Source organism: Agelaius tricolor, unplaced genomic scaffold, assembly GCF_023055355.1.
Source record: "Agelaius tricolor isolate 1412-34295 unplaced genomic scaffold, bAgeTri1.0.p SCAF_19, whole genome shotgun sequence".
Classification (NCBI taxonomy): Eukaryota; Metazoa; Chordata; class Aves; order Passeriformes; family Icteridae; genus Agelaius; species Agelaius tricolor.
Window position 1 is genome coordinate 14,827,654 of NW_027269279.1, and position 26,275 is coordinate 14,853,928.

Consider the following 26,275-nt stretch of genomic DNA (forward strand, 5'->3'; position numbering starts at 1 on the left):
AAACTGGTACATAGGAACCATCAGAACCTGGGAAACCGGGTGGAAAAGGATGTTTTAAAGGGATGCTTTAAATCAAGGCACGACTGCCCAGTTCCAGTGGGAGCCCTGCTTGTTTGGGGATGCTGTGGGCACTTCTCTGGGTTTGGGGCTCCCCAGAGGCTGATCCCTGTCCCTGCTGGCAGGTGGTGTTCCTGGAGAAGCGGGTGACAGAGCTGGAGAAGGACACGGCTGCCAACGGGGAGCAGCACAGCCGCCTCCGGCAGGAGAACCTGCAGCTGGTGCACAGGTGAGAGCCTCACCTGGGGGCCCTCCCCCTCCTTGTGCTTCACCTCCCTTCCCAAATCCAAACCACAGCCCTTCCCAGGGATACTGACTCCATCCCAGCTGGGAACAGGACACAGTGACGTGGAGATTTTATATTTTATGGGCTTAAGTTCTCTGGAGCTCCAGGACTTGGCTTTTGGTGATTTTTACATGTGGCTTTCAATTGCTGGAGCTGGGCCAGGGCAGGTTTAGGCTGGAGATCAGGAAAGGTTCTTGCCCCAGAGGGTGCTGGCACTGCCCAGGCTCCCCAGGGAATGGGCACAGCCCCGAGGCTGCCAGAGCTCCAGGAGTGCTTGGACAATGATCCCAGGGATGCCCAGGGTGGGATTGTTGGGGTGTCTGTGCAGGGCTGGGAGTTGGAATCCATGATCCTTGGGGCTCCCTTCCTACTCAGGATGGGTTTTTGTTGTTATTGTTGTTTGTCTTTTGATTTGTTTTTTTTAAATTGCTTCCTTGCTCCATGTGTCCCTCCCAAAAGGTCTCTGGAACTCTGGAACTTTTTAAAAAACACATATATTTATATTTGTATTATATTATATTATATTATATTATATTATATTATATTATATTATATTATATTATATTCATTCCATTGTTATATAATGGTTATGTATATATTATATCATATTTATGTTTACTATATTTTCCTGCCCCACATGCCCTTTCCAAAAGGTCCCTGGAGCTCCAAGGCTTGCCAGGGTGCAGCCCTTTGGATCCCACATGATGTAATCCCTGTGTGTGCTAATCTGCCAGGCTCCTCTCTCTCCCAGCATAGCTTTACCCTGGGCAGATAAACCCAGCAGAGTTTATCTATAGGGCTGTAATTCTGTTAAGTAACAGTTGTGTCAGGGAACTGAGCCACTCAAACAAAGGTTTCCCTAAGCCCTGATAAACTTGGGAGTGAGGGAAATGTTTTCACTTCAGCAGCTTGGCCTGGAAGTGTCAGCTGGCCCTGGGTGAGCTGGGTGCTGGGGAGGGTGGGAGCAGCTGGGAAAAGCCTTCTCTGGGCAAAGCCACTGCAGAAATTCCAGCTCCCAGCCCCATTCCTGCTCATGGCCAGGTTGGACAGGGCTTGGAGCAACCTCTGCTCTGGAGCCAGGCTGGGAGAGCTGGGGGTGCTCACCTGGAGAGGAGAAGGCTCCAGGGACACCTCAGAGCCCCTTGCAGGGCCTAAAGGGGCTCCAGGAGAGCTGGAGAGGGACTGGGGACAAGGCATGGAGGGACAGGACACAGGGAATGGCTCCCACTGCCAGAGGGCAGGGCTGGATGGGATCTTGCGAATTAGGAATTGTTCCCTGGCAGGGTGGGCAGGCCCTGGCACAGGGTGCCCAGAGCAGCTGGGGCTGCCCCTGGATCCCTGGCAGTGCCCAAGGCCAGGCTGGGCAGGGCTGGGAGCAGCCTGGGACAGTGGGAGGTGTCCCTGCCATGGCAGGGGTGGCACTGGATGGGCTTTGAGGTCCCTCCCAGCCCAAACCCTTCTGGGATTCTGTGATCTGCAGTTCTGCTGACACACAGAGAAGGGTGACCTGCAGATCCCCTGTTTCTTGTTGGGATCACAAGAGAGTGAAAACAAGAAGGATTGAGGCTGTTGACTTCTCTCTGAGCAATGAGACCACTTCCTGCTGGAAACAGCTGAAGGAGGATTTCTCTGCCATGGCCACTGCAGGTGGAACCACAAACTCTGGGATTTGTGTTTGGATTAGAAGCTCTTAAAGGTCTTTTGCAACCTCAGTGACTCTGAGATTCCCATTAAGAGATGTGTATGTGTGTGGCTGCACTTGGAAATAATTCTAATGCATAGAAGACATTTAAAAATAATTAAAAATGCCATGGAAATTTTTAAATTAAAAAGGCTGGAAATTGAATAGCATGCTTGTGTTCCTTAAGGCACCTGACTTGGGAAACCTGTGATGGAAGAGGTGCTGCTTCCCCTGCTGCACCTGCTGGGATGCAGTGAAGCTGTTTGAGATGGTCATTGGTGTGTTTTCCCTGGAAGCTTGTTCTGTTTTTCCATCTGCTTCTCCCAGCTCACCTGAGGGGTGGGAAGGGGGCTGGGAGGAGAGTCTGGTCCCTGCCTTGGGATGGCAGCCTGCCCCTCAGGACAGTTCAATCCCCTCTTTGTCCTCTCTGCAGAGCAAATGCACTCGAGGAGCAGCTGAAGGAGCAGGAGCTGAGGGCTGACCAGACCCTGCTGGAGGAGATCAAGAAGCAGAGGGAGCTGCTCAGCAAAATGGAGAGGGAGAAGAGCATTGAGATTGAGAACCTGCAGGCCAGGTGGGGCTGGGGGGGCAGCTCTCCTGGAGCCACCCCAAAATCTGTGCCCAGGCAGCCCTGGGGGGACACAGGGAGGCAGGCAGGGAGTTTAATGGGTTCAAGGTGTGACTAAAACCACCACAAACCCTGAGTTTTGGTTATTTCCACCTTTGGCCCACAGACCTAATCTTGGATTCTTTATTTGAGATGCTCTGATGCATTTTAAGTTTAACTCCCACCCTTTATCCACTTGCCTGCCCTGCAGTGAGGGGATGAAGAGGGGATTTGTTCATGCTTCTTCCCATAAATGACCCCTTGGGGTACTTTTGATGCCCAGATGTTTTCCACCTTGATGGAAACAGGCAAATACCTGGGAAAGAGGCAGAGTGTCCCAGCCAGGGTGCTGTGTGCTGCCTGGTGGATTCCAAAGGAAGAAGTGGAGTGGGAGAGGTGTCAGTTATTTGACAGGGCTTTTCCAGCTTTCCCAGAGTGTTTTGCTGTTGTTCATCCCTTGCAGTCCATGGAAGGTGAGGACAGTGGGGTTTTCCCTGGGAATGCAAACCCAAAGCCCTCTCTGAGCCCCTGTTCTGTTGTCTCTGCTGCTGAGGCTTGTGCAGGGACAGAAAAAACCCTTGGAACAAGGAATAGCACTGGAGCTGATGGATGTCAGGGTTGTGTAGATGCCCCTCTCTTTCCCCTGGCAGCAGAAACATCTCAGGGTTTGCCTTGAACACGTGAATCCCTGCTGGCTTCCCTTTGGGTTCATATTCCTGGGGATGTTTTCTCCCCTGTGTGGGATGCTGGGATGAGTTTCACACCTGTTCCCTCTGCAGGCTGCAGCAGCTGGATGATGAGAACAGTGAGCTGAGGTCCTGTGTCCCCTGCCTGAGAGCCAACATCGAGAGGCTTGAGGAGGTGAGGCCAGAGGGTGCCTGGTTTTGGGATGAAATTCTGGCTTTGGGATGAATTTTCATGGACACAAGATCCATTTAATGTAACAAAGCAGTTGCTTCCATTTTCCAGTCACTGCAGGCCCCACTTTGGACAGCACTATCCCACACAGTTATCTTTGCAGGTTCCCACTGTTCAGCCTGGAAGCTGGGAATAAACCCCTGATAAATCCCTGTGGCAGTGCCTGCTCAGGAGGGGACTCGTGCCCTCTCTTGTGGAATCTTGTCCCCAACCCTGTCACCATCCCTGTGGCCAGTCCAGTGCAGGGGAGGAGGAGGAGCAGGGATGCTCCATCTCCATGTCCTGGGATTTGTCAGTTGAGTTTCCAAAGATCTGTGTCACCTCCCAGCCCCTCTCACTGTCACCCTGCTCAGGATCCAAGGCCCTGCAGGGCTGGGGCTTCCTGAGGCTCCTTGGGGTGGGCAGGAGCCTCACCTTCAGGGATGGTGTGGGTTACAGGTGGGACACCTGCAACAGGGGCTGCATTTTGTCTCTGCCACGCTTGGGGCAGAATTCAAGTTAAAATTGAACTGAGATCAAACCTTCTCTCCCAGCTGAAGGGCCTGAGGCATTTTATCCCTGTTTAATCCCATGGGAGAGCTCTGCAGCTCCATCCTCCTGATGTGGTCTTTATCTGCCAGGGCCTTGTGAGCACAGCTGAGGCTGGGGGGCAAATCCCAGTGGCTCTGAGGATAAATTCCCAGCCATGGGAAGTTGGTTTTGATCCATGCAGAGCCATTCTCCTTTCCTCCCCATGAGTGGGTGAAGGAGGAGCAAGAGCTGCACTCACTGCCCCTCCCTGCCCAGGAGAAGCCTGGCTGATGAGCTGCTCTCCTGTCCAGTGCCCAAAAATCAGGATTTTGTTGTCACTGTTGCCTTTCCTGCTTGGTGCTGCTCCATGGAGCAAGACACCCCTGAGCTGTGGAGTCTTTGCTTCTTTTCTGCCAGGGTCAGGATTAAATCACAAGAAGATTTTTCTTGTTGGGACTCAGATCTTTATTAGTTCTTATCTCTGTTACAGTCTCACAAACTGTAAGTTATACAGCACTTTACTCTAACAAACTAAAAATGGAGCCCTGTCTGTCTCTCTCTACAAGGCCTTTTAAGGCTAAACTATCCAATTAAGAAATGACACCCAAATTATTTTTACTTTTAACCCAATAACCAACCACCCATGCCTGCAATGTGGACTTTGTATCCAATTACACAAAACCACCCAAACCCATGGACAAGAGGGTGAAGAAGGAGCAGCCTCTGCCCTAAAACCTCCATCTTGCTTTATATATATTGCTATATTCTAAACCCTTAAACACTGAGTTTTCCACCATGAGATATTACACACTTCTGTTCAAACTCCACCCCCACAATCCCAGTTCTGTCATTCCATTTTGGAAGCTTCTCCACAGCCTCAGGTCAGTGCAGTGTTCTCCTGGGGGTCAGTGCCTGGCAGCACAGAAAGTCTGAAATTCTCAGCAGCCAGGGTTCCAGCACAGAGCCAGGTCTGGAGCTCCCCCATGGAGCTGCTCCTCAGCCCTGTGTGCCATGGGCCATCCATCACCAGCACTGCAGGGGTCCTTTGGCATTTGTGGAGTTCTGAAAGCCAAAACTCTTCCCATGGGACTGGAAGCTGTGAGCCCGGGGAGATTTGGGAGTGCAACAATGGTAAAACTTGTGGGCTGAGGGAAAAGAGTTTATTAAGTAAAGCAACAGCTGCCCACAGAAGCAAAGCAAAATAAGGATTAATTCACTGCTTCCCAAGGCAGACAGGTGTTCAGGCATCTCCTGGAAAGCAGAGCTCCATCATCAGTCAGGGAGCTTAATGGTGACTTGGGAAGACAAATGCCATCACTGCAAACACCCCCTTTTGCTCATTCCTCCCCCAGTTTATATTGATGAACATGTTGTCATTTAGTATTAAATGTCCATTTTGACTTCTGGGATCAGCTGTCCCAGCTGTGTCCCCTCCCAGCTCCTTGTGCACCTCCAGAATCCTTCATGGTGGGGTGGAGTGAGAGGCAGAAAAAGGTGGTGACAGGCAGAAGGTGCTGCTCTAGGGGCTCTTGGCATCCTCACCTGCATCCCAAACATTCTGCCTGGCTTTGGGGAGGAGAAGGGAACAGAGCTGGCCTGTGTGTTTTACGTCCCACCTTGAGCTGCTCTATTCCTTCTTGGATCAGCCCTCAATTCAAACCTTTCATGTCTGAAACCAAGAGGGAGGTAAAGATCTCAGATTCAGGAGTTTTCTGAAATCCAGACATAAGGAGCTTTATGATTTAATGTCTCTCTTTGGCCTGGAGCCCCGTGCTGGCTCCAGCCCATCCCATACCAGCATCATGCTTCCCACAAAACAGCACAAGGGTGGATATTCATGTGGATTCACTCTGGAGCCATCCCTGAGTGCCTCCCTCAGTGCTGCCAAGCTCTGAGCAGATGAGATCCCAGCAGGCAGAGCCTCCTGGTGCCTCAGGAGAGGAGCATTCCCTGCAGAGCCAGCACCCAGCTGGGTCCCAGGGCCTCTCACTGGGCTGTTCGTGTCCTTGCAGGAGAAGCAGAAGCTGCTGGATGAGATTGAGGACCTCACTGTGCAGCTCACAGAGGAGCAGGAGAAAAAGAGGAAGATGGGGGACAAGCTGAGTCAGGAGAGGCACCAGTTCCAGAAGGAGAAGGAGTCGACGCAGGAGGTGAGTGGAGCCTGGGCCTGCCACAGCCCTGTCCCCAAAATGTGGGAATGTGGCCTTGGCAGCCTCTCCAGAAATGGGTGCCTGGAGCAGGGAGTGCTGCCAGGGCAGTGGGAAGGGGTTCAGGAGCTGAGCTGTGCAGCACCTCAGTCCCTTGTGCTGCTCTGGAATTCATCCAGCCCTGTCCCTGCTGGGGGCTGTGCCACCCTGGCCCCTTCCCTTCCTGCCTGGAGGGAGCAGTGCAGAGGCACATGGAGCCAGCAGGCAGGAGCAGAGGGCTTAGAGCTGAGGGCCTGGGGCTGGATCACACCCTCCCAGTGCTCCCATCATCTGTGCCTGGTGATTCCAGCTGGAGCCCAAGCAGGGCTGACTGTGGTGGCAGGAAAGGAGCTCTGGCCCAAGGTGGAATTAGTTGTCACCGTGGTGTCACTGAGGGGACCCAACCCTGCAGCAGAGGGAGCTGGCTGGGGGGGAACCCACATTGCTGGGGGGCCCAACCCAGCAGCTTTGGCTCTAACAAGGTCCTTGCAGGGCTGTCCTCATGTATTTCAGTAGCTCCCCATCTCCTGCTTGCTGGGGGTGTGAGGGAGGAAGAGGAAACCAAATGCCCTCCAGAAAGGAATTCAATCATGGAATGGTTTGGGTTGAGAAGGACCTCAAAGTTCACCTTGTTCCACCCTCTGCCAAGGACAGGGACAGCTTCCACTGTCCCAGGTTGCTCCAAGCTCCATCCAGCCTGGCCTTGGACATTTCCAGGGATGCAGGGGCAGCCACAGCTGTGGCCAACAATCCTGCTGCAGCAATCCATGACCTGCTCCCACAGCAGCCACACCCAGAGGGTGCTGCTGGATCTGCCAGGCCTGTGGCACTCAGCTGTCCCCTTGCCTTGCCCTGCAGCTCATTGAGGACCTCAGGAAGCAGCTGGAGCACCTGCAGCTCTTCAAGCTGGAGGCAGAGCAGCGCCGGGGCCGGAGCAGCAGCTTGGGGCTGCAGGAGTACAACAGCAGGACACGGGAGACTGAGCTGGAGCAGGAGATCAAGCAGCTCAAGCAGGTAAGGAGGGCTGGGTTGGCAGGGAAATGATTCCCTGATGCCAAGGGAGGACCAGCAGGGTCTGGGGCTCTCTCCCAAGGGAAGGAATGGATCCAGGAGCCCAGTGCTGTCTTGTTTTCCTGTCCTGGGAGAGGGAGGTTGGTGCTTTCTCAGGGACAGCAGGAGCCCTTCTCTCTCTGCTGTGTCCCCTGGATCTTCCCAGTGTGTCTCATGCTTCCAGAGGTTCTCCAGGCTCTGCTGAGGTGGAGGCACAGCCCTTGTGCTGTTCCCAGCCCTGTGTGAGCTGTGTTAGGGTGAAAGCCCCTGTCTGCCTTTGCCAGACTGGATCAGCTCTGAGCACCAGCTGCTCCAGCAGTGTGTGGTTTGTGTGTGTGAACAGGATAACAGGAACCTGAAGGAGCAGAATGATGAGCTCAACGGGCAGATCATCAACCTGAGCATCCAGGGAGCCAAGAACCTGTTCTCAGCCTCCTTCTCCGAGTCCCTGGCAGCAGAGATCAGCTCTGTCTCCAGAGATGAGGTACGTGCCATGAGGAGCTCACACTGCACCTTTCTGGGTGCCTCCACCTGGCATGGCCTGGGAGGAGTGGATGTGCCCTGTCTGGCCCAGGCCATGCTCAAGATTCCCCTGAAAGCTGGCAAGAGCAGAGAAATCCCCACACAATTATCTGGAGAGCTCTCAGGACTTACCCTGCCTGCCAGCCCTCCCTGCTGGGAACAGGGGAGCTGCTCCCTGCCCATTTGCTGATCTGGCAGCTCTGCTTTGCCTGTCCTGGGACAGCCTTCCCCTTCCAGGGCAGAGCAGCCACCACAGGCTGTGTGCATCAGTCTGGAGCTGCCTGTAAAGCCCTGGGAGCCAGGACATTCCCCCTGGAGATCCCAGCTCCTCCAGCACATTTTCTCCCTGAGCACCAACCAGGGGGAGGCTGAGCCTGCACAAACACTGGAATTAAATCTTTAACACCTCAGGAAGTGGGGAAACACACCTGGATATTTTAGGGATCCATGGAGATGTGATGCTCCCTGCTCTCTCCAGGGCAGCTCTCTCCATCAGGCTGAGAGCTCCAGGAAGGACAGGAGTGAGCAGAACCAGTTTTTCCCTGGCCATTTAAACAAGGTCAGGAATATCCCAGCCATGGATGCACAGAGCCACGGGAAGCCCTGGGCAGTGTCAGGCAGTGACCTCTCCCTCCTGTCCCCTGTGCTGCAGCTCATGGAAGCAATCCAGAAGCAAGAGGAGATCAACTTCCGCCTGCAGGATTACATCGACAGGATCATCGTGGCCATCATGGAGACCAACCCCTCCATCCTGGAGGTCAAGTAATGCAGCCGGGAGGATTTGGTGCTCTGAGAGGATGAAGAGGGACTCCAAACGTCTTTGCACTTGATGAAGGCACAAGGAAGCCTCAGGTCGGGGAGTGACTGAGCCACGGACCAGGGAAAAGGAAAAGCAGCAGCCAGGCTTTGTTGTCTGACTCCGTTATTTTGAAGCCCTCCTGGCTGTGGAGGGGTGAAAGGGAACCTGGAGAAGGAGCTCAGGAAAGGGACACTGCAGGAAGTGCCTGTGGCGCTGGGGACTGTCCCGACAGGCACCGCCCCTCCGAGGGAGATCGCGATGGAAGCGACAGCGCTGACTTTGCCCCGCTGCCCTGCCCGGCCCGAGCTGTGCCAAAGTGTCCCTGACACACCCCCGGGCAGAGCCAGGGCAGCGCCTCCCGGACTCGCACAGGGTTGGGGTTTGCTTTTGGTTTGGGGTTTTGGTGGTTTTTTTTTTTTAATTAACTTAATGCAAATGGCCTCATCCAGCTGGCTCAGCCCATGCTTGCCCCGTGCTCCTGCTGCGTGCAGAGCCCTCGGTGGCTGCGGGGGCAGCCCGGGGCCCTTGGGGACAGGGCGTGAGCACACTCGGTCACCTGCCTCCTTATTTATTTTTGCTGTCTGTGGCTCAGTACTGTCGGCACATCTCGGCATCCCGGCTCCCTCCCTCCTCCTCCCTCCTCCTGCTGCCGGGCTCTGCCGCGGAGGCGGCTCCGGGAGGAGCTGTCACTCGTCCCCAGCTGGGGACAGGCTCTGTGTGGCACCGGGGCAAGGCTGCAGCGCCTCACCCCGCGCTGAGGCCGGTCCTGGCCGCCTCTCCTCGTCCTGGGTGGGACTCGCAGCGCTTTGGGAGCTGCAGTGGAGCCCCGAGGTCCCCAGGTCGCCTCCCGAAGCCTGGGGACAGTGGCCCGTGCCATTGCCAGCCGGAGCAGGGCTCTGCTGGTGATAGCTGCAGCCCTGGAGGGAGAGCCTGCTCCGGCTGCCCTTGCCCCTGCAGGAGCCCCCTGGTTCCTCATCCCTGGCACCGGCCGGGGCTGGAATCTCTGTGCCGACGGGGAGGGGAGCTGGAGAACACCAGCAGCTCCCTGGGAAACAAAAGCCATGTTTACACCGGACAGCTCTGGCCTTGCTGGCACCAGCGGCCGTGGCGCAGCAGCGCGACCCCGGCGGCGGCCGCTGTCCCCCCAGGCAGCGCCATCCCCGGCTGCAGCCGCTCCTCCTCTTCCTGCTCGCCAGGCTCTGGGAATGCCAGCACGGCCTGGAAGCAGAAGCCACAGCAATCCCGGGGGTGCCTGCTCCCCCCAAGCCCCCTCCAGCCCTCGGGGTGACCCAGTGTGCAGGGGGACCCTGGCACCACCTCATCCCGGGGGACAGCGGCCGAGCCACGGCGCCTCTGGGGCTGATCCCCTGTGGGGCAGCGGGGTCGGGGTGAGCCCCAAGCCCCGGGGCAGCTCCTGCACCACCCCAGCCCTCCCTCCCTGCCCCCTCCCTGCCCCGAGGCCGCGGGAAGAAGCCACGTAATGTACATTTCCAGAGAAGCTTTGGGTGTAAATCAGTGTATACTTGGAGAGGGAAAATTTTTCTATCTTGTAGAGTAGGTATTTTTATAGAATGAAGGTTGATCCATTTTTTTAATACTTTAAAAGAAGAGAGAAATGTATCTGTGTATACACAAAAGCATATATATATATATATATATGTATAAATATATAAATATTGGAGATCTGCCTTTCTCGACTTGGGATCCTGGATCCCCAGGTCTCAAACAATCATTTGTTTTTTCCTGTCGCTCTCACAGAGGTACTGTAACTGTAAATAAGCACCGGGAAAAAAAAAAAGTTTTAAGCAAACAAAAAGCACTGACTTGCACATTCACCATGCTTTAAAGTCCCTATGGAGAGAGAAAAACAAAAACAAGACAAAAACTGTACATCCTGAAAATGTTCCTCTTTCCCGACTGGTATGTGAAGGAAGTCCCCCAAAAAAGAGGCAAAAATGGTATTGTCTTAACTGATGTATCAATTCTTGTCGGATTAAAAGCTGTTACTATTCCTGCCCAGAGACTGTTTTTCCACAGAGGTGGATTGGAGCATCCTGAGGATCCCAGTGCTGGATTGGAGCATCCCAAATATCCAAGTGCTGCATCTCCAGTGGGGCTGGATTGAGTGGAAATGCTCCTGCACCAAGGAGTGCCCTGGTTTTGGGAGGATGAGGATGAGGATGAGGATGAGGATGAGGATGAGGAAAGCTAGAGCTGGCTGGAATGATTTTTGGGGGATGAAGATGAGGATGAGGGAGGCTGGACCTGGCTGGAATGCCCTGATTTTGGGAGCATCAGGATCAGGGTCAGGATCAGGATGAGGAAGGCTGGACCTGGCTGGAATGCCCTGATTTTGGGAGGATGAGGATGAGGATGAGGATTATGAGGACAAGGATGAGGATGAGGGAGGCTGGACCTGGCTGGAATGCCCTGATTTTGGGAGGATGAGGATGAGGAAGGCAGGACCCTGCTGATTCCAAAGGGATCAAGGTCGGAGGGAGCCAACATCTCCCCAGCCAGCCAAGCTGTGTGGGTGGGAATGGGGGAATTCCCCCTTCAGCTTCCTGGAGGATCCAGGTGGGACCCTGGGAGCTGGTCCTGCTGCCCAGGGCCGGGGCAGGCTGGGACAGGGGCTCGTGGGTCCCTCCCCTGAGCAGGAACACGGAGCTTTCCCTTCCCTCCGCTCCGGGAGAGCCCCCTCGGAGCCCTCGGCTGTTCTGAACGGCTCCAAAAATCCCTTAAACGCCCTCACCTCCCTGCTAAGCTGCTCCCCACCCCTCTAAGCCTCCTCCACCCCTCCCCACCCCTTTAAGCCGCCCCAAAGGGCCTGAACGTGCAAAATCCCCTCCCCGCTCCCGCCGTGCCTCCGGATGGCTCCAGACTGTTCCTCTGAACTGCTCCGGGCAGCCCTGGAGCTGCAGCAGAGAGCTGGGAAAGGCTCTGCCACACCCTGGGAGCTCTGAAACCCCCCAGATTGCTTCAGACTGCTCCACGCTGCTCAGGGCAGCACTGGGGCTCCAAAACATCCCCAGAGCTCCTCCAAAACATCCCTGACATGCTCCAAAATATCCCTGACATGCTCTAAAACATCCCTGAGCTGCATAAAACGTCCCAGAGTTGCTCAAAAGCATCCCAGAGCTCCTCCAAAACATCCCTGCCGTGCTCCAAAGTGTCCCTGAGCTCTTCTAAAACCATCCCTGAGCTGCCCTAAACTATCCCTGAGCTGTCCTAAGCATCCCTGAGCACCTCTGAAACATCCTGGAGCTGCTCTAAAGCACCCCTGAGCTGCTCTAAACCATCCCTGAGCTGCTCTAAACCATCCCTGAGCTGCCCTAAAACATCTCTGAGCACGTCCAAAGCATCACTGAGCATCTGTAAATCACCTCTGAAGCATTCCCAACTGCTCTGCACCCTCCAAGCAGCTCTAGAGTGCACCAAAGATTTCCCTAAACACCTCTGAAACTTCGTTTTAAAAATTCCTCTGAAATCTCAACCTCTCAATCTCAAAGCTGCTCTAGAAATGGGGTAGGTGAATCTCTCTGGGGTTATTTCTGTGCTGCTGGGTTGCTTCAAGGAGCTGTAAATCTCCTTTGAGCAGCTCAGGCTTTGGAAGGACGGAACTCTGGCCATTACTGAACCACTTGAACTGCTCAAACAGCTCTCATGCCCCTCCAAGCAGCCCTGCAAGGCACCAAGATGCCCAAACTGCCTCGAAGTAGCACTTGAAGCTCTCTAAACTCTTCTAAAACTCCTCGAAATAGCTGAAAACGGATCATGGGAAAGGTCTCCTGGCAGCTCTGAAGCTCTCCAAGGCTCCTCTGTGCAGCTGTGAAACTCCTCGAGTGCCCCAACAGCCTCCAAAAGGCCCTTGAAACCCCTCTGGACCTTCTTCATGGGCCTCTCAAAAGGGTTAAAATTTTAAATAATATCTCTAAACTCAGTTTGTAACTACCCTAAACCCTCTCTGAATGACATCAGAGGGGAACAGGCAACCCTAAAACAACCCCAAAACTCATAAAAAATCATCAGAGCTGCTCCAAAGCACTCCAGCTTTTCTGCACCTCCTCTGAAAAGGGCCCTGAATAGTTTAAAACCTCTCCAGCCTTTTCAAAACTGCTCCAGAAAAGTCCTACAGCTCTGAAGGTCTCTGCATCCTTCAGAACAGCTCCAGAGCTGGGCCCAGCCCAGCCCAGCTCCAGCCCTTGCCCCCAGCTCAGGTGACAAAGCTCCAGGTCTGGGGACAGGTCTGGGCCACTCATGGCCAGAAGGACCTGGAGGGGCTGGAAGGGATCCAGGGAAGGGAACAGAGCTGGGGAAGGGATGGAGCACCAGGAGGGGCTGAGGGAGCTGGGAAGGGGCTCAGCCTGGAGAAAAGGAGGCTCAGGGGGGACCTTGTGGCTCTGCACAACTCCTGACAGGAGGGGACAGCTGAGGGGTCGGGCTCTGCTCCAGGGAACAGGGACAGGACAAGGGGAAATGGCCCCAAGCTGTGCCAGGGGAGGTTCAGGTTGGATATTGGGAAAATTCCTTCATGGAAAGGGTGGTCAGGCCCTGGCACCGCTGCCCAGGGCAGTGGTGGGGTCACCACCCCTGAAGGGGTTTGAAGATGTGGATGTGGCACTTGGGGACACGGGTCAGTGGTGGCCTTGGCAGTGCTGAGGGACACTTGGACTTGATGATCTCAGGACTTTCCCAGCCACAACAATCCTGTGGTTCCATGGCCAGTGGCACCTCAAAGCCTGGCCATGACCAAGGCCACCACCCTCATGTCCCACATGCCCTGGTCCCTGTCCTGTGTCCCCATAGCAGAGCTGGGCCCAGCAGGGCTCTGTGGCTGTGTCCCTGTGCCCCAGGAACAGCTCCAGCCCTCAGGGGGGGTCTGCTGCAGGAGGAGAAGGGATTGCTCTGGGTGCAGGGATTGCTCTGGGTGCAGGGATTGCTCTGGGTGCAGCAGGGATTGCTGTGGATGCAGGGATTGCTCTGGGTGCAGCAGGAATTGCTGTGGATGCAGGAATTGCTGTGGGTGCAGAGGGGTTTGCTCTGGGTGCAGAGGGGTTTGCTGTGGGTGCTGGGATTGCTGTGGATGCAGGAATTGCTCTGGGTGCAGGAATTGCTCTGGGTGCTGGGATTGCTCTGGGTGCAGCAGGAATTGCTGTGGATGCAGGGATTGCTCTGGGTGCAGCAGGGATTGCTCTGGGTGCAGCAGGGATTGCTCTGGGTGCAGGAGGCACTTCCAGCTCCTTCCCCTTCCCCATCTGCTGCCGGCCCCGGGCCGGAGCTGGGACGGGGTTAACCCTTGGCAGCCGGGCTGGGGTGAGCAGAGCCCCAGCCCTGGGTTAGGGGGGCAGCCCCAGCGCAGCCCTGAGCCCGGGGGCTGCCGGTGCCACCCTGTGGGCAGAGCCCCGGGATGGCCGCGGGGAGCGCAGCCCCCAGGGATGCTCCAGGCGCTCCAGCAGGGGACACAGCCCCGGGCAGGGACACAGCGGAGGGTGGTGACACTACAGCAAAGACCCCACACCCAGCCGGGACACAGCGACAGCAGCCCTGCCTGTTCAGAGCGTTTTCCTCCTCTTGCTCGGAGCTGGCAATTCCTGGTGATGCAGAACTGGGGAGGACAAGGTGCTGGAAGCCCCCTGCCCCTGGAGCCTGGCAGGGCGACCCAGCCTGCCCGGGACCCCCAGCCTGTCCAGGCTCCCTCCCCGCTTCTCCGGCACCTCCAGCCCGCCGGGGCCCCCCAGCCTTTCCGGGAGCCCTCCGGCCTGGCCAGGAGCTCCCCCCGGCTCTCCTGGGCCCCCCAGGCTGCCCGGGATCCCCATTCGGGGGCTGCAGCATCCGCATCCCCGGGACGGGGCGGGCGCGGCGGAGCTGCGGGGCCGGCCCGGGGGAGGCGGGGGGGGGTCCCGGGCCGGGGCGGGGGCGCAGGCGGGACCTCCCCCTCCCCTCCCTTTCCCCTCCCCTCCCCCGGCCGGTCCCCTCCTCCTTCCCCTCCAGCCGAGGGCAGCCGGCGCCGGCCCGTCCCGTCCCGGGGCTCGGTGGGCTCGGCCGCGCTGCCCCCTCCGCATGCGGGGGTCGCGGGTGGGCGGCAGCCCCGGCCCCCCCCGGCCCGCCATGGCCCGGCTCTCGGTCAAGGAGCACCTGGACGGGATCCTCTCCGACTTCGAAGGTGCGGCCCCCCCGCGGGACCCCCTCGGGGCTGGGTGCCGTGCGAGGAACGGGGGTGTCCCCGGGATGGGGGGGGGGGGGGCTCTGCTGCCCGGGGGTCTCGGGGGGCGGGGGTGCCCCCAGGGGCTGAGCACGGTGGGGGCTGCACTTCCCCGCCCGGAGGCTGATTCTGGGGGCGATGCTGCTGGCCGGGCTTTTGGGGGGGCTGGGTGTCCCCCGGGGGGAGCAGCGGGCGCTGGGGATCGGTCCCGGGGTTCGGCTGCTGCTGGGCTGGGGATCCTGGGCTGGGCTGAGCCCGGTGGGGGCTGCGCTCCCCACAGGGGGCTGCGACTGGGGGGATGCTGAGCCGAACATCTTGGGGGGCCTGGGGCTCCCCGAGCTCTCAGCGCCGTAGGGGCTGCGCTCCGCTCCGGGGGTGGGCACTGGGGGCGGGGGGTGGCGCCCCCGGGGGCTGCACATGGTGGGGACACGGGTGACCCCAGGCCTGGGCATGGCGGGGGCTGCTCTGGCCCCGGCCCGGGGGGTGCGGGGCTGCTCTGGGGGCGGCTCTGGGGTGGGCAAGGGGGGCGGCCGAGGCTGCGGGGAGCGGGGAAGGTGCGGGACCCCCCAAGCCCGCGGTGTCCCCGTGCGCGCTCCCCGCGTGTGCGCGCTCTGCCCGCGGGCCGGGGGCTGCGGGGGGGGCCGGGGCCGGGCCGGGGGCGGGAGGCGAAACCCGACCCGGGGGCTGCTGCTGCCCTCGCCGGGGAGGAATGTGTGCACCTACCCCGGGCACCTTAACCCCGCCGCTGCCGGCAGCACCCCTGAGCCCCCGCCAAACCCCCACATCCCCCCAAGCCCCCCTGAACCTCCTGCCACCCCTCCTTCACTCCCACCACCCCCTGAGCACCCTGCCGCCCCTCTAAACCTCCTGCCACCCCATCTCAACATCTCCGCCTTCTGACACCCCACTTTCACCCCCTGCCATTCCCCCGAGCCCCCATCCGTCCCAAACCTCCTGCCACCCTTCCTTCGCCCCCTGCCCCCCTCCAAGCGCCTGCCACCCCCACCTTGCCCTGCATCCCCTCGTTGCTCCCCCTGCCCATCACACCTGGATGAGGCCGGGTCAGGAGCCAGAGGCAGGTTTGGGGTAAAAGGAGGCATTTGGGGCGGTAACAAAGCACAGACAGGGATGTGGGGAGGGGGTCGCCGGCCCCGTGACCCCGTGGCCCCCGGTGGGGCAGGGCCGGGCCGGCCGCGGCATTCCCTGCCCTGGGGACAGCGGTGATCGGCAGCGCCCACGCCCCGGCCCCTGACCCTGCCCTGCCCCGGGCACAGGGCACAGGGGAGGGGACAGGGACGGACGCTGAGCCCCCGCTGCCCCCGGCACCGCGGCCGAGGAAGAGGAGGGCGAGGGCGGGCCGGTGCCAGCCCGTGGGTGCCGGGACAGGCTGGCACACGCGGACAGGATGCAGGGGAGCAGCGTGGGCCGCCCCCACGGAGCCCCCCGGGGGGAAGCAGCCGCTCGGCGCTTGGCAGCGAGGGCGAGGGAGGCTCCGGGGGGAGCCTGGGCCCCCCGCGCTCTGCCCGGCTGCCGGCACCGTGCGGAGCCCCGCGGGCAGCGGCTCCTGGGGAGCCTCCAGCGGGGCCGGGGGAAGGAGGGGGCGGCTGCACCGCGGGGGCTTCCCATGGGGTCCTGTGCCACCCGGAGGGGCCCTACAGGAGCTTTGCAGCGGGCCCAGCGCTGCGGTACCCGGGGCCCGTGTGTTGGCACCGGGGCCTTGCCCTGGGCTCGTGGCCGCTGTGAAGCCGCGTGGGAGGCGCGGCAGCGGCCACCAGAGCGGGCTGTGACGGTCCCCGAGCGTGGCGATGGCGCTGCCATCAGCGGGCTCCAGGGTTAAGGCCCGGGAAAGGGCAGGAATCCACCCCGGCTGCCGCGATGGATGCAGGGGGAGAGGGGAGAGGGTCAGGCGGGGATCCGGTTACTCGGCCGGATCCCTTTCAGGGGGAATAAAGCGGGCAGTGTGCTGCGAGGGGAGCCGGCAGCACCGGCCAGATCACCCGGGGAACAATGATCAAACCCTCGGGGACAGCGGGGCTGGGGAGGAGCTGGCGCCGGGCTGGGATCCTCTGTGGGATGGACTCACAATCAGGGGCAGCTCTGGGTGATGGGGGGACACACATGGGGCTGGCCAGGGGACGGGTGCCATCGGGGACCACTGTGGTGCCACCATCTCTCTCTCTCTCTGTGTCCCCAGCGCTCAAGAAGTCGTTTGAGGCAGAAGATGGGGACGAGGCTCCCGGCTCCTTGCTGTCCTCAGGCGAGAGCCACCAGCCACTGCAGCCCGGCCACCCGCCCCGCCTGGGCAGCGGCCCCAGCCCCAGCCCCGTGCCCAGCCCCGTGCTGCGGACCCGGCTCGGCACCGGCCTGGCCACCGGCCGAGCCAACGGCACCGGCGGCCCCGGCATCGCCCGCGCCGCCTCCTTCCAGAGCCGCCAGGCCTCGGCCACGGGGCCGGGCAGTGACGGGGAGAGCCAGCGCAGCTCCTCCTCCAGCCTGGAGAGCCCCGCGCCCACCGGGCCCCCCCAGCCCCCGGGCAGCCCCCCGGCCAACAGCCCCGGCTTGAAGAAGGTCCCGTCCCACGGCAGCGTCTTCCCGGTGGAGCTGGATCATCCCCTCCGCGGGGCCGCCGCCAGCCACGGCTCCCTGCCGGCGCTGGACCTGCACATCGCCGAGGAGCCGGGCCTGGGGACCCAGCCTTGGGGCAGCCAGAGCTCTGCAGCCCAGCCTCGCACCCAGCAGCCTTCCTCCTCATCCTCCTCCTCCTCCGCCCTGCCCCCGTACGATGGCACAGAGACAGCCCCGGGGCTGCCCGGGTGGGACGCGGCTCCCCGTGCAGTGTCCCGGCCCCAGCCGAGGGTCACCCTGAGCCCCAGCCGGGCCCCTGCTCAGCCCTGGGCACCGGGGGAGGCTGCTCCGGCTGAGGGGAGGGTGGGGGGCCTGCCACCACTGCCAGCCCCCCAGGCCGCCACCTTCAGGCTGGTGTCGCAGCCGCAGACGGTGCAAGTGAGCTCCCAGCCCGCCTTCCTGGGGGGGCTGGTGCTGCTGCCAGCCCTGGGCCCCCTCCCCAGCACCGGGCAGGTGGCACCGCGGGGACCCTGCGTGATGGCAGCGGCTCCCGGCGAGCCTGCGGACGGCAGCGGGGCAGCGGTGACGCCGGAGCACGGTAGGACTCGTTCCTGTCCCCGTCCCTCTCCGTCGGGGCCCCCTCGGCGGGCGCAGCGCTGCCAAAGCCCCGCAGGAGCCGATGCCGGGAGGAGCGAGCAGTGACAGCGGCTTTGGGGACGGGCGGCTCGCTGCTCCCCGCGCTGGCTCTGGGGGGGCCGGAGGAGCCGGGCGGAGCTGGCGGCGCTCCCGGCCCGCCCGTCCCCGCGGTGCCTGGCGAGCCGCCCGCCCCGCCCGGCGCTGGGAGCAGCTCGGGACTCCTGAGCCCCATCGCGCCGGCCCCGCGCGTGCCGCCTATCGCCGCGATCTTGTCCCGCGTCCAGCGCTTTCTTCCCCTCTCATCCCTCCCGGCTTGGCACGGGGCTGGATCCTGTTCCTCCCTCCCCGCGGGGCTCGGGCGGTGGCGGGGGGCCAAGCGGAGCGGGGCGTGCTCGGCGTGCGCCCGGTGCCGCGGGCAGCGGTGCCCGGCTCCTGGCACGGCTCCTGTGCCCTCGGCTCCCGCCGTGCCACGGTGGGCGCTGCCCGTCCCCAGGCCTGGGGAGGGGGTAGCCGAGTGTCCCCGTTCCCAGCGGCTGCTCCAGGAGGGGTGGCCGGGACGCGGCCGCCCCCGCTGCTGCTCCCTGCCTGGCTGCTCGAGGCTCTTTGCCCGTCTCTTTGCTGCGCTGTCGCGGAGCCGCCGTGGCCGGGCCCTAAGTACTGACGCGGCGAAGGCATCCATACATCTGCTCCGGGCCCTGCTGAATCATCCCCCAGCAATGCCCGTGGCCCTGCTGCCCAGCCAGCCCGGCTGCCCACGGCTCCCCGGGCCAGGGATGGGACTGGGGACAGCCCGGGTCATGGGGACACGGGGGAACAGAGCCCGAGGCTGAGCCGAGTGATGGGGACACTGAGGGACAATGCTCAGGGCTGGGACAGGTGATGGGGACAAGGATGCGGTGGTCAGGCTGAGTCAGGAGTGATGGGGACACAAAGGGACAGCAGTTGGGGCAGTGCCAAGGTGACAGGGACATGGGGACACAGTACTTGGGGCCAAGCCGGGGTGATGGGGGCACAAAGGCTCAGGGCTAAGAGGAGGTGACAGGGACACGGTGCTCAGGACCAAGCTGTGGTGATGCAGTCGTGCTCAGGGCTGAGCTGGGGTCATGCGCACACGGTGCTTGAGGCCGAGCCAGGGTCACAGGGAGACAAGGGACAGTGCTCAGGGCTGTGACAGGGACACGGTGCTCAAGAGCAAGCTGGGGTGACAGGGAAATGGGGACACAGAGCTCGGGCTGGAGCCAGGGTGATGGGGGGACATGCTCAGGCCAGAGCCGTGTTGGTGGCCGACAGCCGAGCACGGCGTGCCCAGGCTGGGGGGACACACGAGCCAGCGGGCAGCGGGTGGCACCGGCTGCCCTGCAGATGGCCCGGGACTGGCAGGGGGCTGGCAGGCACTGCTGGGCACGGCGGATTCTCTGCCAGGAAGAGGTGGGATCGTGCTGCTTCCTCTCCCGGGAGGCCGGGCCGGCCCCCAGCCGCTGACACCCGTGGTGGCCCCGGGGCACCGTGGCGCGGTGGGTCCCACACCCCGCAGGAGGAAGCTCCCAGCGAGCGCCGGCCGCCGCATTTCACTTCCACGCCGGGTCGCCCACGCAGGCCCCGGGGCGAGGAGGAGGAGGAGCGGAGGAGGAGCCGTGGGCAGCAGCCGCCCTCTGCCTCGCACCCCAGGAGCCATTTGGCCCCGGTGACCAGCTCTCGGCGGCAGCAGCCCCGGCTCCGGCCGGCTCGCCCAGGTAGGGATGGCGTGGTGGCAGCGGGCAGGGGGTGTGTGGGCAGAGGGTGCTGCCACCGGGGCTGGGTGACTTGTCCCTGTCCCCAGCAGCGCTGCAGGCGCAGGGTTTCGCTCGATGGTTCACTTCTGCTTCTGCTCCCCGAGCTCCCCCAGCCACCCCAGCCCCGTCCCGTGGCTCCCACGGCCAGACGGACGGGCTGGCTCCGAGTCTGGCTGCAGATGGGGACTGTCACCTCTGTCCCCTGAGGTCGTGTTTGGCACTGGTGTTTCTGGGTCAGATCAGCTGGGCAGGCAGAGCTGTGCTGTGGCTGGGGCCGTGGGTGCATGCCCAAAGCCTCCATCCCTGTGCCAGAGGGCTCAGCTCCCTGGTGCTGGACCCCAGGCCAGGCTCTCCCCATCCCGTGCCCGGGATCTGTTTGGAGCAGTGGTGAGCAGCCGGACAGGGAGCTCCTGTCCCAGCTCATCCTCTCCCAGCACCCTCCACCCTAGAAGCTTTATTACAGGCTTCCCGGGGAACTGGCCAATTAACCCTGCATCGGTAATTAAAATCCATGGAGGAGACCACGGACCCGGGATTACTTGTCCCTGTCTGGAAAATAAGAGCATCCGTGATGAGTCCTGGAACAGGTCTGGCTGCAGGAGCCATTTGCCCCGGGGCTCCGTGGGGATGCAAAGAGCTCCCACGTGGCCACCCGGCTGCTGGCCATTCCCAGCGGGGCTCTTTGGCACTGGGGGCAGGGCCGGGGGGGCTCCGGACCCGTGGGGGAGGCAGCGGGGGCTGCAGCTCCCAGCGCCACCCCGGACGTGCCCTCTGGCTGTGGCTGTCTCCTGGCAGGGCACAGGGTAGTGCCTGAGCCCCTCTGTGGGGGCTGCACCCCAGGGACCGCCCCGGAGAGCTGGGGGGGGACAAGCACCAAATCCCACCTGCTCCTTCCTGCAGTGCCCAGAACCCAGGATATCCCAGTGCTCCCTCCTGCAGTGCCCAGCACCCAGGATATCCCAGTGCTCCCTCCTGCAGTGCCCAGCACCCAGGATATCCCAGTGCTCCTTCCTGCAGTGCCCAGAACCCAGGATATCCCAGTGCTCCCTCCTGCAGTGCCCAGAACCCAGGATATCCCAGTGCTCCCTCCTGCAGTGCCCAGCACCCAGGATATCCCAGTGCTCCCTCCTGCAGTGCCCAGCACCCAGGATATCCCAGTGCTCCTTCCTGCAGTGCCCAGAACCCAGGATATCCCAGTGCTCCCTCCTGCAGTGCCCAGAACCCAGGATATCCCAGTGCTCCCTCCTGCAGTGCCCGGTACCCGGGATATCCCCGTGCTCCCTCCTGCAGTGCCTAGCACCCGGGATATCCCAGTGCTCCCTCCTGCAGTGCCCAGCACCCGGGATATCCCAGTGCTCCCTCCTGCAGTGCCTAGCACCCGGGATATCCCAGTGCTCCCTCCTGCAGTGCCCAGCACCCGGGATATCCCAGTGCTCCCTCCTGCAGTGCCCAGCACCCGGGATATCCCAGTGCTCCTTCCTGCAGTGCCCAGTAGCCTGGGTGGCCCCAGAGGCTGCACCATTTGGCTCTGGATCTGTTCTGGCAACTGCCAAGGCTGGCAGGGCCTGGGAAGGGGTGCCAGGCTGGGGGCACGGGGGGTGATGCAGTAATTGTTGGGGTCCTGTCCCTGATGGGCACTTCCCACCCCCCGTCGCTGCCAGTCTGTGGAAGTCCCGGTTGGCACGGACGGTGCTGGGTGGGTGGATCCCCGCTGGAATGGGCATCTTGCCCTCCCCCAGACCCCCAGCCGGGTGTCACCGCTGTCACCAGGAAATCCGTGGCTGTTTCACCACTTCGGAGGAACACCCCGACTCAGGGGGCGCAGGGGCAGCTGGGACATGCGACAGTGCTGTCCCCAAGCCTGCCTTCCCTCTGGCACCCAGCGGGCACAGGGTGCTGGGTGGCTCCCACGCCGGGATGCCGTTGCCATGGCAATGGGGGTGTTCAGCTCCATCATCTCCTGGCACCGGGGCTGGTTCAGGCCGGCCCCTGCCCACATGTCCCTTGTCCCCTGGCTGCGTGGCACACGGACACGGTCTCAGCAGGTCCCTCACAGCCTGGGCCATCGCAAGCTGCCGCTCCAGCCCCGCCGGTGCCAAGCGCCGGCTGGCACATGCGGGGGAGGCTGCGGCGTGGGGGGACGCAAGCGCCGTGGGGCACTGCGGCAGTGGGGCGGGTGGCAGGGCCGCCACCCCTTGTCCCAGCCCGCCGTGCCGGGGCCGGGCACAGGTGCTGCTGGGGAGGGCGGGGGGCACAGACAGTGCAGGGTGGTCCCGGTGCCCGCGGGTGCCCGTGGGGATCGTGCCCATGGCCAAGCACTCCCGCTCCCAGTCAGTGCCACCACGGCCGCTCACGGGGTGACGGGGACAAAGCGAGGACTGGGGGTGTCCTGTGCCATGGGAGGGGTCCCCATCCGTGCTGGCACAGCTGGGAGGCCGAGCAGTGCCGTGCCCTGGGTGGGCACAGCCGGGTTGGCACAGCCGGGTTGGCACAGCCTCCCCACCCCCAGTCGATCGGCAGCCCCACTGGGCGCAGGGGCTCGGCTGTGCTGGGGAGGGGGCTGCGGGGGGCGGGCATTGCCATGCTGGTCATGCGTGGGAGCCGCAGCCTCGGCGGAGCCGGGCTGGTGCCAGCCGGGAGCTCCGGAGGGAAGGGAAGGGAAGGGGCCGGGCTGCGGCGGCGATGGGGATGCGAGTGGCGCCCCGGGCACCCCCCCGGCCGTAGCGGGGCGCTGAGCGAGGGCACCGCGGCGCCGAGGTAGGACCCGAACAATGGCCGGGCTGGGAGGCAGCAGGAGGAGGAGGAGGAGGAGGAAGAAAGGGATTCGGGGCTGCCGCACAAAGAGCTGGGGCGGGCTCGGGGCTCTGGTGGCTCCCGGTGTGGGGCACGCTCGGGGCACCGTCCCCAGGCAAACCCCGCGTGTCCCTGGGGGCTCGGGGCTGTGCCGGGGATTGCGCTGCGCCCGCGGTGCCCCCGCCCAGCAGTGCCCAATGCCCGGGTACGGTGTGGGTGCGCCGTGGGATGGCACGGCCTGCCCCGGGGCCGGAGCGGTGCCCGGTGACCGCGTGGTCTGGGCAAAGGTGCGGGGCAAAAGGTGCTGGGCATGGCCGCATGATCGCAGGGCACCCGGTGGCACCGTGGGGTCCGGTGGCACGAGCACCCCAAAGATGCCCCTGGCACCTGCTCGGGCCCTGGCGCGGGGCCGGCCGTGCCCCCGTTGCCATGCCCAGCCTCACCGGCTCCCGGGAATGTGCCGGGGCTGCGTGCCCGCCGCCACCGCCGCTGCCGGGGCAACGCTGCCGGCGCAGGGCTGGGCACCGAGGGGTGGGCAGCGAGGGGTGGGCAGCGAGGGGTGGGCATCGAGGGGTGGGCAGCCGGGGGTCCAGGCTCACCGCCTTTGCCCACCCCGCGGTGCAGGGAGCAGCCTGGAGCCCGAGGAGCGCAGCATGGAGCCGCCGGCCGTGCCGGAGGAGGAGGAGGAGGACGAGGAGGAGGGGGCGGTGCCCCTCTCCATGGCGCCCGGCCCCGTGGGCTGCCAGCTCTTTGGATACGTGGGAATCGAAGCTGTGCTCGACCAGATGAAAATCAAAACCATGAAGACAGGGTTTGAGTTCAACATCATGGTTGTGGGTGAGCGCTGGCCGTGGGGTTTGCTCCTGGGTGGGCTGGGAATACTGGCTCCGATTCCACCGTGCCAGGGGAAATCATGCTTTTAAGGGATTTTAAGGAAATTTAAGTGATTTTAACTGATTTAAGTAGCAAGCAATTGAAAATGAGTAATAGCCCATACTGCATAGCATAGTAATGCTGGTAGGTGAGCTCATCCCAACCTCTGAGATGCTCCCAAATCGATGTTGAGGGGCTGTCACCTTGGGGAATAAATTTGTTTGGAAGATAAACCAGACTAGCCCAATCTGGGATGCTCCCAGATGTGTACCAGGGGTTATTACCTTCAAATTTGTTCTTGGGATAAAATGGCCTGTCCCAACCTCTGGGATGCTCCCAAGTGGATACCAAGGGGTTATTGCCTTGGGGAAGAAATTTATCTGGGGATAAAGCAGAGTTATCCCAAACTCTGGGTTGCTCCCAAGTGGATATCAAGATGTTACTGCCCTGGGGGACAAACCAGAGATGCTGGTGTCCCCTCAGGGCAGAGCGGGCTGGGGAAGTCCACGATGGTGAACACCCTCTTCAAGTCCAAGGTGAGCCGCAAATCCTCGCAGCCTGGCCAGGAGGAACGTATTCCCAAAACAGTGCAGCTCCAGTCCATCACCCACAGTAAGGTCACCCCCACGGGGTCGTGTCCCACCAGCCCTTGAGAGAAGCAGGAGATTGGGCTGGGGTCTGAGGCTGTGTTCACAGCCTCAAACCATCCCCCATGCCTGGTACCCTGCTTTTCCCCAATGTTTCCTCCCCCCTGACCCACCTCTGCCCCACAGTCATCCAGGAGAAGGGGGTGAAGATGAAGCTGACGGTGACCGACACACCAGGCTTTGGGGACCAGATCAACAATGACAACTGGTAGGACACAATGGGGAGCAGGAGCCCAGCTCCGTGGGTGGCAGTTTGGGGTCGGGGTTGAGCTCAGGTGCTGTCCCTCAACTCCTCATCCTCAGCTGGGACCCCATCATCAAATACATCAACGAGCAGTACGAGAGGTACCTGCGGGAGGAGATCCTCATCACCCGCAAGAGGAAGATCCCGGACACCCGTGTCCATGGATGTGTCTACTTTGTGCCCCCCACAGGTCACTGGTGAGTGACCCCCACTCACAGCCCCCACAGGTGATGGGGTCACCATGGGGTGGTTTGCCACCCTGGGATGACGGTGGTGGGGTCACCCTGAGGTGATGGTGGTGGAGTCTGGGGTGATAACTCCACCCTGAGGTGATGGTGGTGGAGGCACCTCAGGGTGACTCTGGACTGGTAGTGGTGTGGTCACCCCACGGTGACAGTGGTGGGGTGGTCACTGTGGGGTGGTTGTGTCACCCTGGGATGATGATGGCAGGGTCACCCCAGGGTGACAGAGATAGGGTATCAACCTGGGATGGTAGTGGGGAAGGTCCCTCAGGCTGATAGTGCTGGGGTCACCTCAGAGTGACACTGGTCCTTGTCAGGCTGCGCCCGCTGGACCTGGAGTTCATGCGGCGGCTCAGCAAGATTGTCAACGTGGTGCCGGTGATCGCCAAAGCTGACACGCTCACCCTGGAGGAACGGGCAGAATTCAAGCAGAGGGTGAGGACAGGTCCCCAGGGGGCTCTGGGGCTGCCCCATGTCCCCCCCAACCCTGGCTCAAGCCCTGTGTCCCTCAGATCCAGGAGGACCTGAAGACCCACGCCATCAGCGTGTACCCGCAGGAGGACTTCGACCAGGACCCTGAAGACAGGGCACTGAACAACAGGATTCGTGTGAGTGCCGGGGTGCTGGGACAGAGGGACCAGCCCCTGGGGGCAGGGTGGGGGACAGGGACCCTGGGGACCCCGAGGGACAGCACCCGGGGCGAGCACAGCCTCTGCTGGCAGGAGAAGATTCCCTTCGCCGTGGTGGGGGCGGACCAGGAGCACCAGGTGAACGGCAAGCGGGTGCTGGGCCGCAAGACCAAGTGGGGCATCATTGAAGGTGAGCAGAGCCCCTCACACCCAGGCCCTGCAGGTGCAGGGAGCAGCACCCACGGTGTGTCCTTGCCTGGGTGGGTGCCAGCCCATGGCAGGTGTCACGGAGCTGTGCTGGGCTCTGGTGTTACCCAGAGTGTGCCAGGATGCACTGCCCGGGCATCCCAGCACCACCAAGCCCTCCTGCCGACCCTGCCCCTCTGCCTTGCCTTGCAGTGGAGAACCCGGCCCACTGCGAGTTCCCCCTCCTGCAGGACCTGCTGATCCGGTGAGCAGGGACAGGGTAGGCAGTGCTGGAGCCCGCTGGGGTGACAGCAGGGTGGGGGGGACAGTGACATGATGCCCTTCCTCTCCCTGCCACCCCGGGCAGGTCACACCTGCAGGATCTGAAGGACATCACCCACAACGTCCACTACGAGAGTTACCGCGTGCGGCGGCTGAACGAGAGCAACCGGCCGGGGCTGAGCCCCCTCAATGGGCTGCCCGCCAAGGGCGAGGCCAGCAGCCACCTCTGAGCCACCCTGTGCCCCCAGAGCACCACTGGACCCCATGGCAGCGCCCACCCCTGCCCACCATGGCTGTGCCAGGAACCTGCCTGGGGTGAAGAGCCCCCCCAGGAGTGCCCAGCTGCCCTGACATGGGTCCCTCATCCCCAAGCTCTGCCATGGGCACAGACCCCCAGACCCTGTGTGACATTAAAGGTTAATCCAGAGCCTTCAGCCTTCACCCTCCTGCTGGACTCCCAAGTTTTGATGTGCCACCGCCCTCCTGTGCTGCTCTGGCTGCTGTGGCCCCCAGGCCCGCTGGGGAAGTGGAGGTGCTGCCTGTGGGGTGCAGATGCCCCTCCCCATGGCCACCTCACCCTCCCTGCCC

The 26,275-nt window shown here is 62.0% G+C and overlaps 2 protein-coding genes across 12 annotated transcripts in view; both read left to right on the plus strand.

The window, feature by feature from the left end:
- Nucleotides 1-10,632, plus strand: part of RAB11FIP3 (RAB11 family interacting protein 3) — an 87,222-nt gene extending 76,590 nt beyond the window's left edge. For all 8 annotated transcript variants that reach the window (XM_071444505.1, XM_071444506.1, XM_071444510.1 and 5 more), the window contains 7 exons: nucleotides 183-286; nucleotides 2,458-2,598; nucleotides 3,411-3,492; nucleotides 6,072-6,209; nucleotides 7,104-7,259; nucleotides 7,639-7,779; nucleotides 8,470-10,632. In XM_071444505.1, the coding sequence (XP_071300606.1) occupies nucleotides 183-286; nucleotides 2,458-2,598; nucleotides 3,411-3,492; nucleotides 6,072-6,209; nucleotides 7,104-7,259; nucleotides 7,639-7,779; nucleotides 8,470-8,583 (876 nt within the window). In that variant the 3' untranslated portion in view covers nucleotides 8,584-10,632. The remainder of the gene's footprint in view (nucleotides 1-182; nucleotides 287-2,457; nucleotides 2,599-3,410; nucleotides 3,493-6,071; nucleotides 6,210-7,103; nucleotides 7,260-7,638; nucleotides 7,780-8,469) is intronic.
- A 4,018-nt stretch (nucleotides 10,633-14,650) lies between these two features.
- LOC139598285 (septin-12-like) lies at nucleotides 14,651-26,128 on the plus strand. Of its 4 annotated transcripts, XM_071444486.1 has the most exons (11): nucleotides 14,651-14,779; nucleotides 17,013-17,981; nucleotides 23,209-23,421; nucleotides 23,941-24,069; nucleotides 24,231-24,312; nucleotides 24,408-24,545; nucleotides 24,908-25,025; nucleotides 25,103-25,198; nucleotides 25,313-25,409; nucleotides 25,619-25,670; nucleotides 25,773-26,128. In XM_071444486.1, the coding sequence occupies exons 1-11, from the start codon at nucleotides 14,677-14,679 to the stop codon at nucleotides 25,915-25,917; spliced, it is 2,142 nt and encodes a 713-aa protein (XP_071300587.1). In that variant the 5' UTR covers nucleotides 14,651-14,676; the 3' UTR covers nucleotides 25,918-26,128. The 4 variants fall into 4 exon arrangements, with proteins under 4 accessions (XP_071300587.1, XP_071300588.1, XP_071300589.1 ...); XM_071444487.1 differs by lacking the exons at nucleotides 14,651-14,779; nucleotides 17,013-17,981 and adding an exon at nucleotides 19,251-19,752; XM_071444488.1 differs by lacking the exons at nucleotides 14,651-14,779; nucleotides 17,013-17,981 and adding an exon at nucleotides 21,705-22,020.
- The last annotated feature ends 147 nt before the right edge of the window (nucleotides 26,129-26,275 follow it).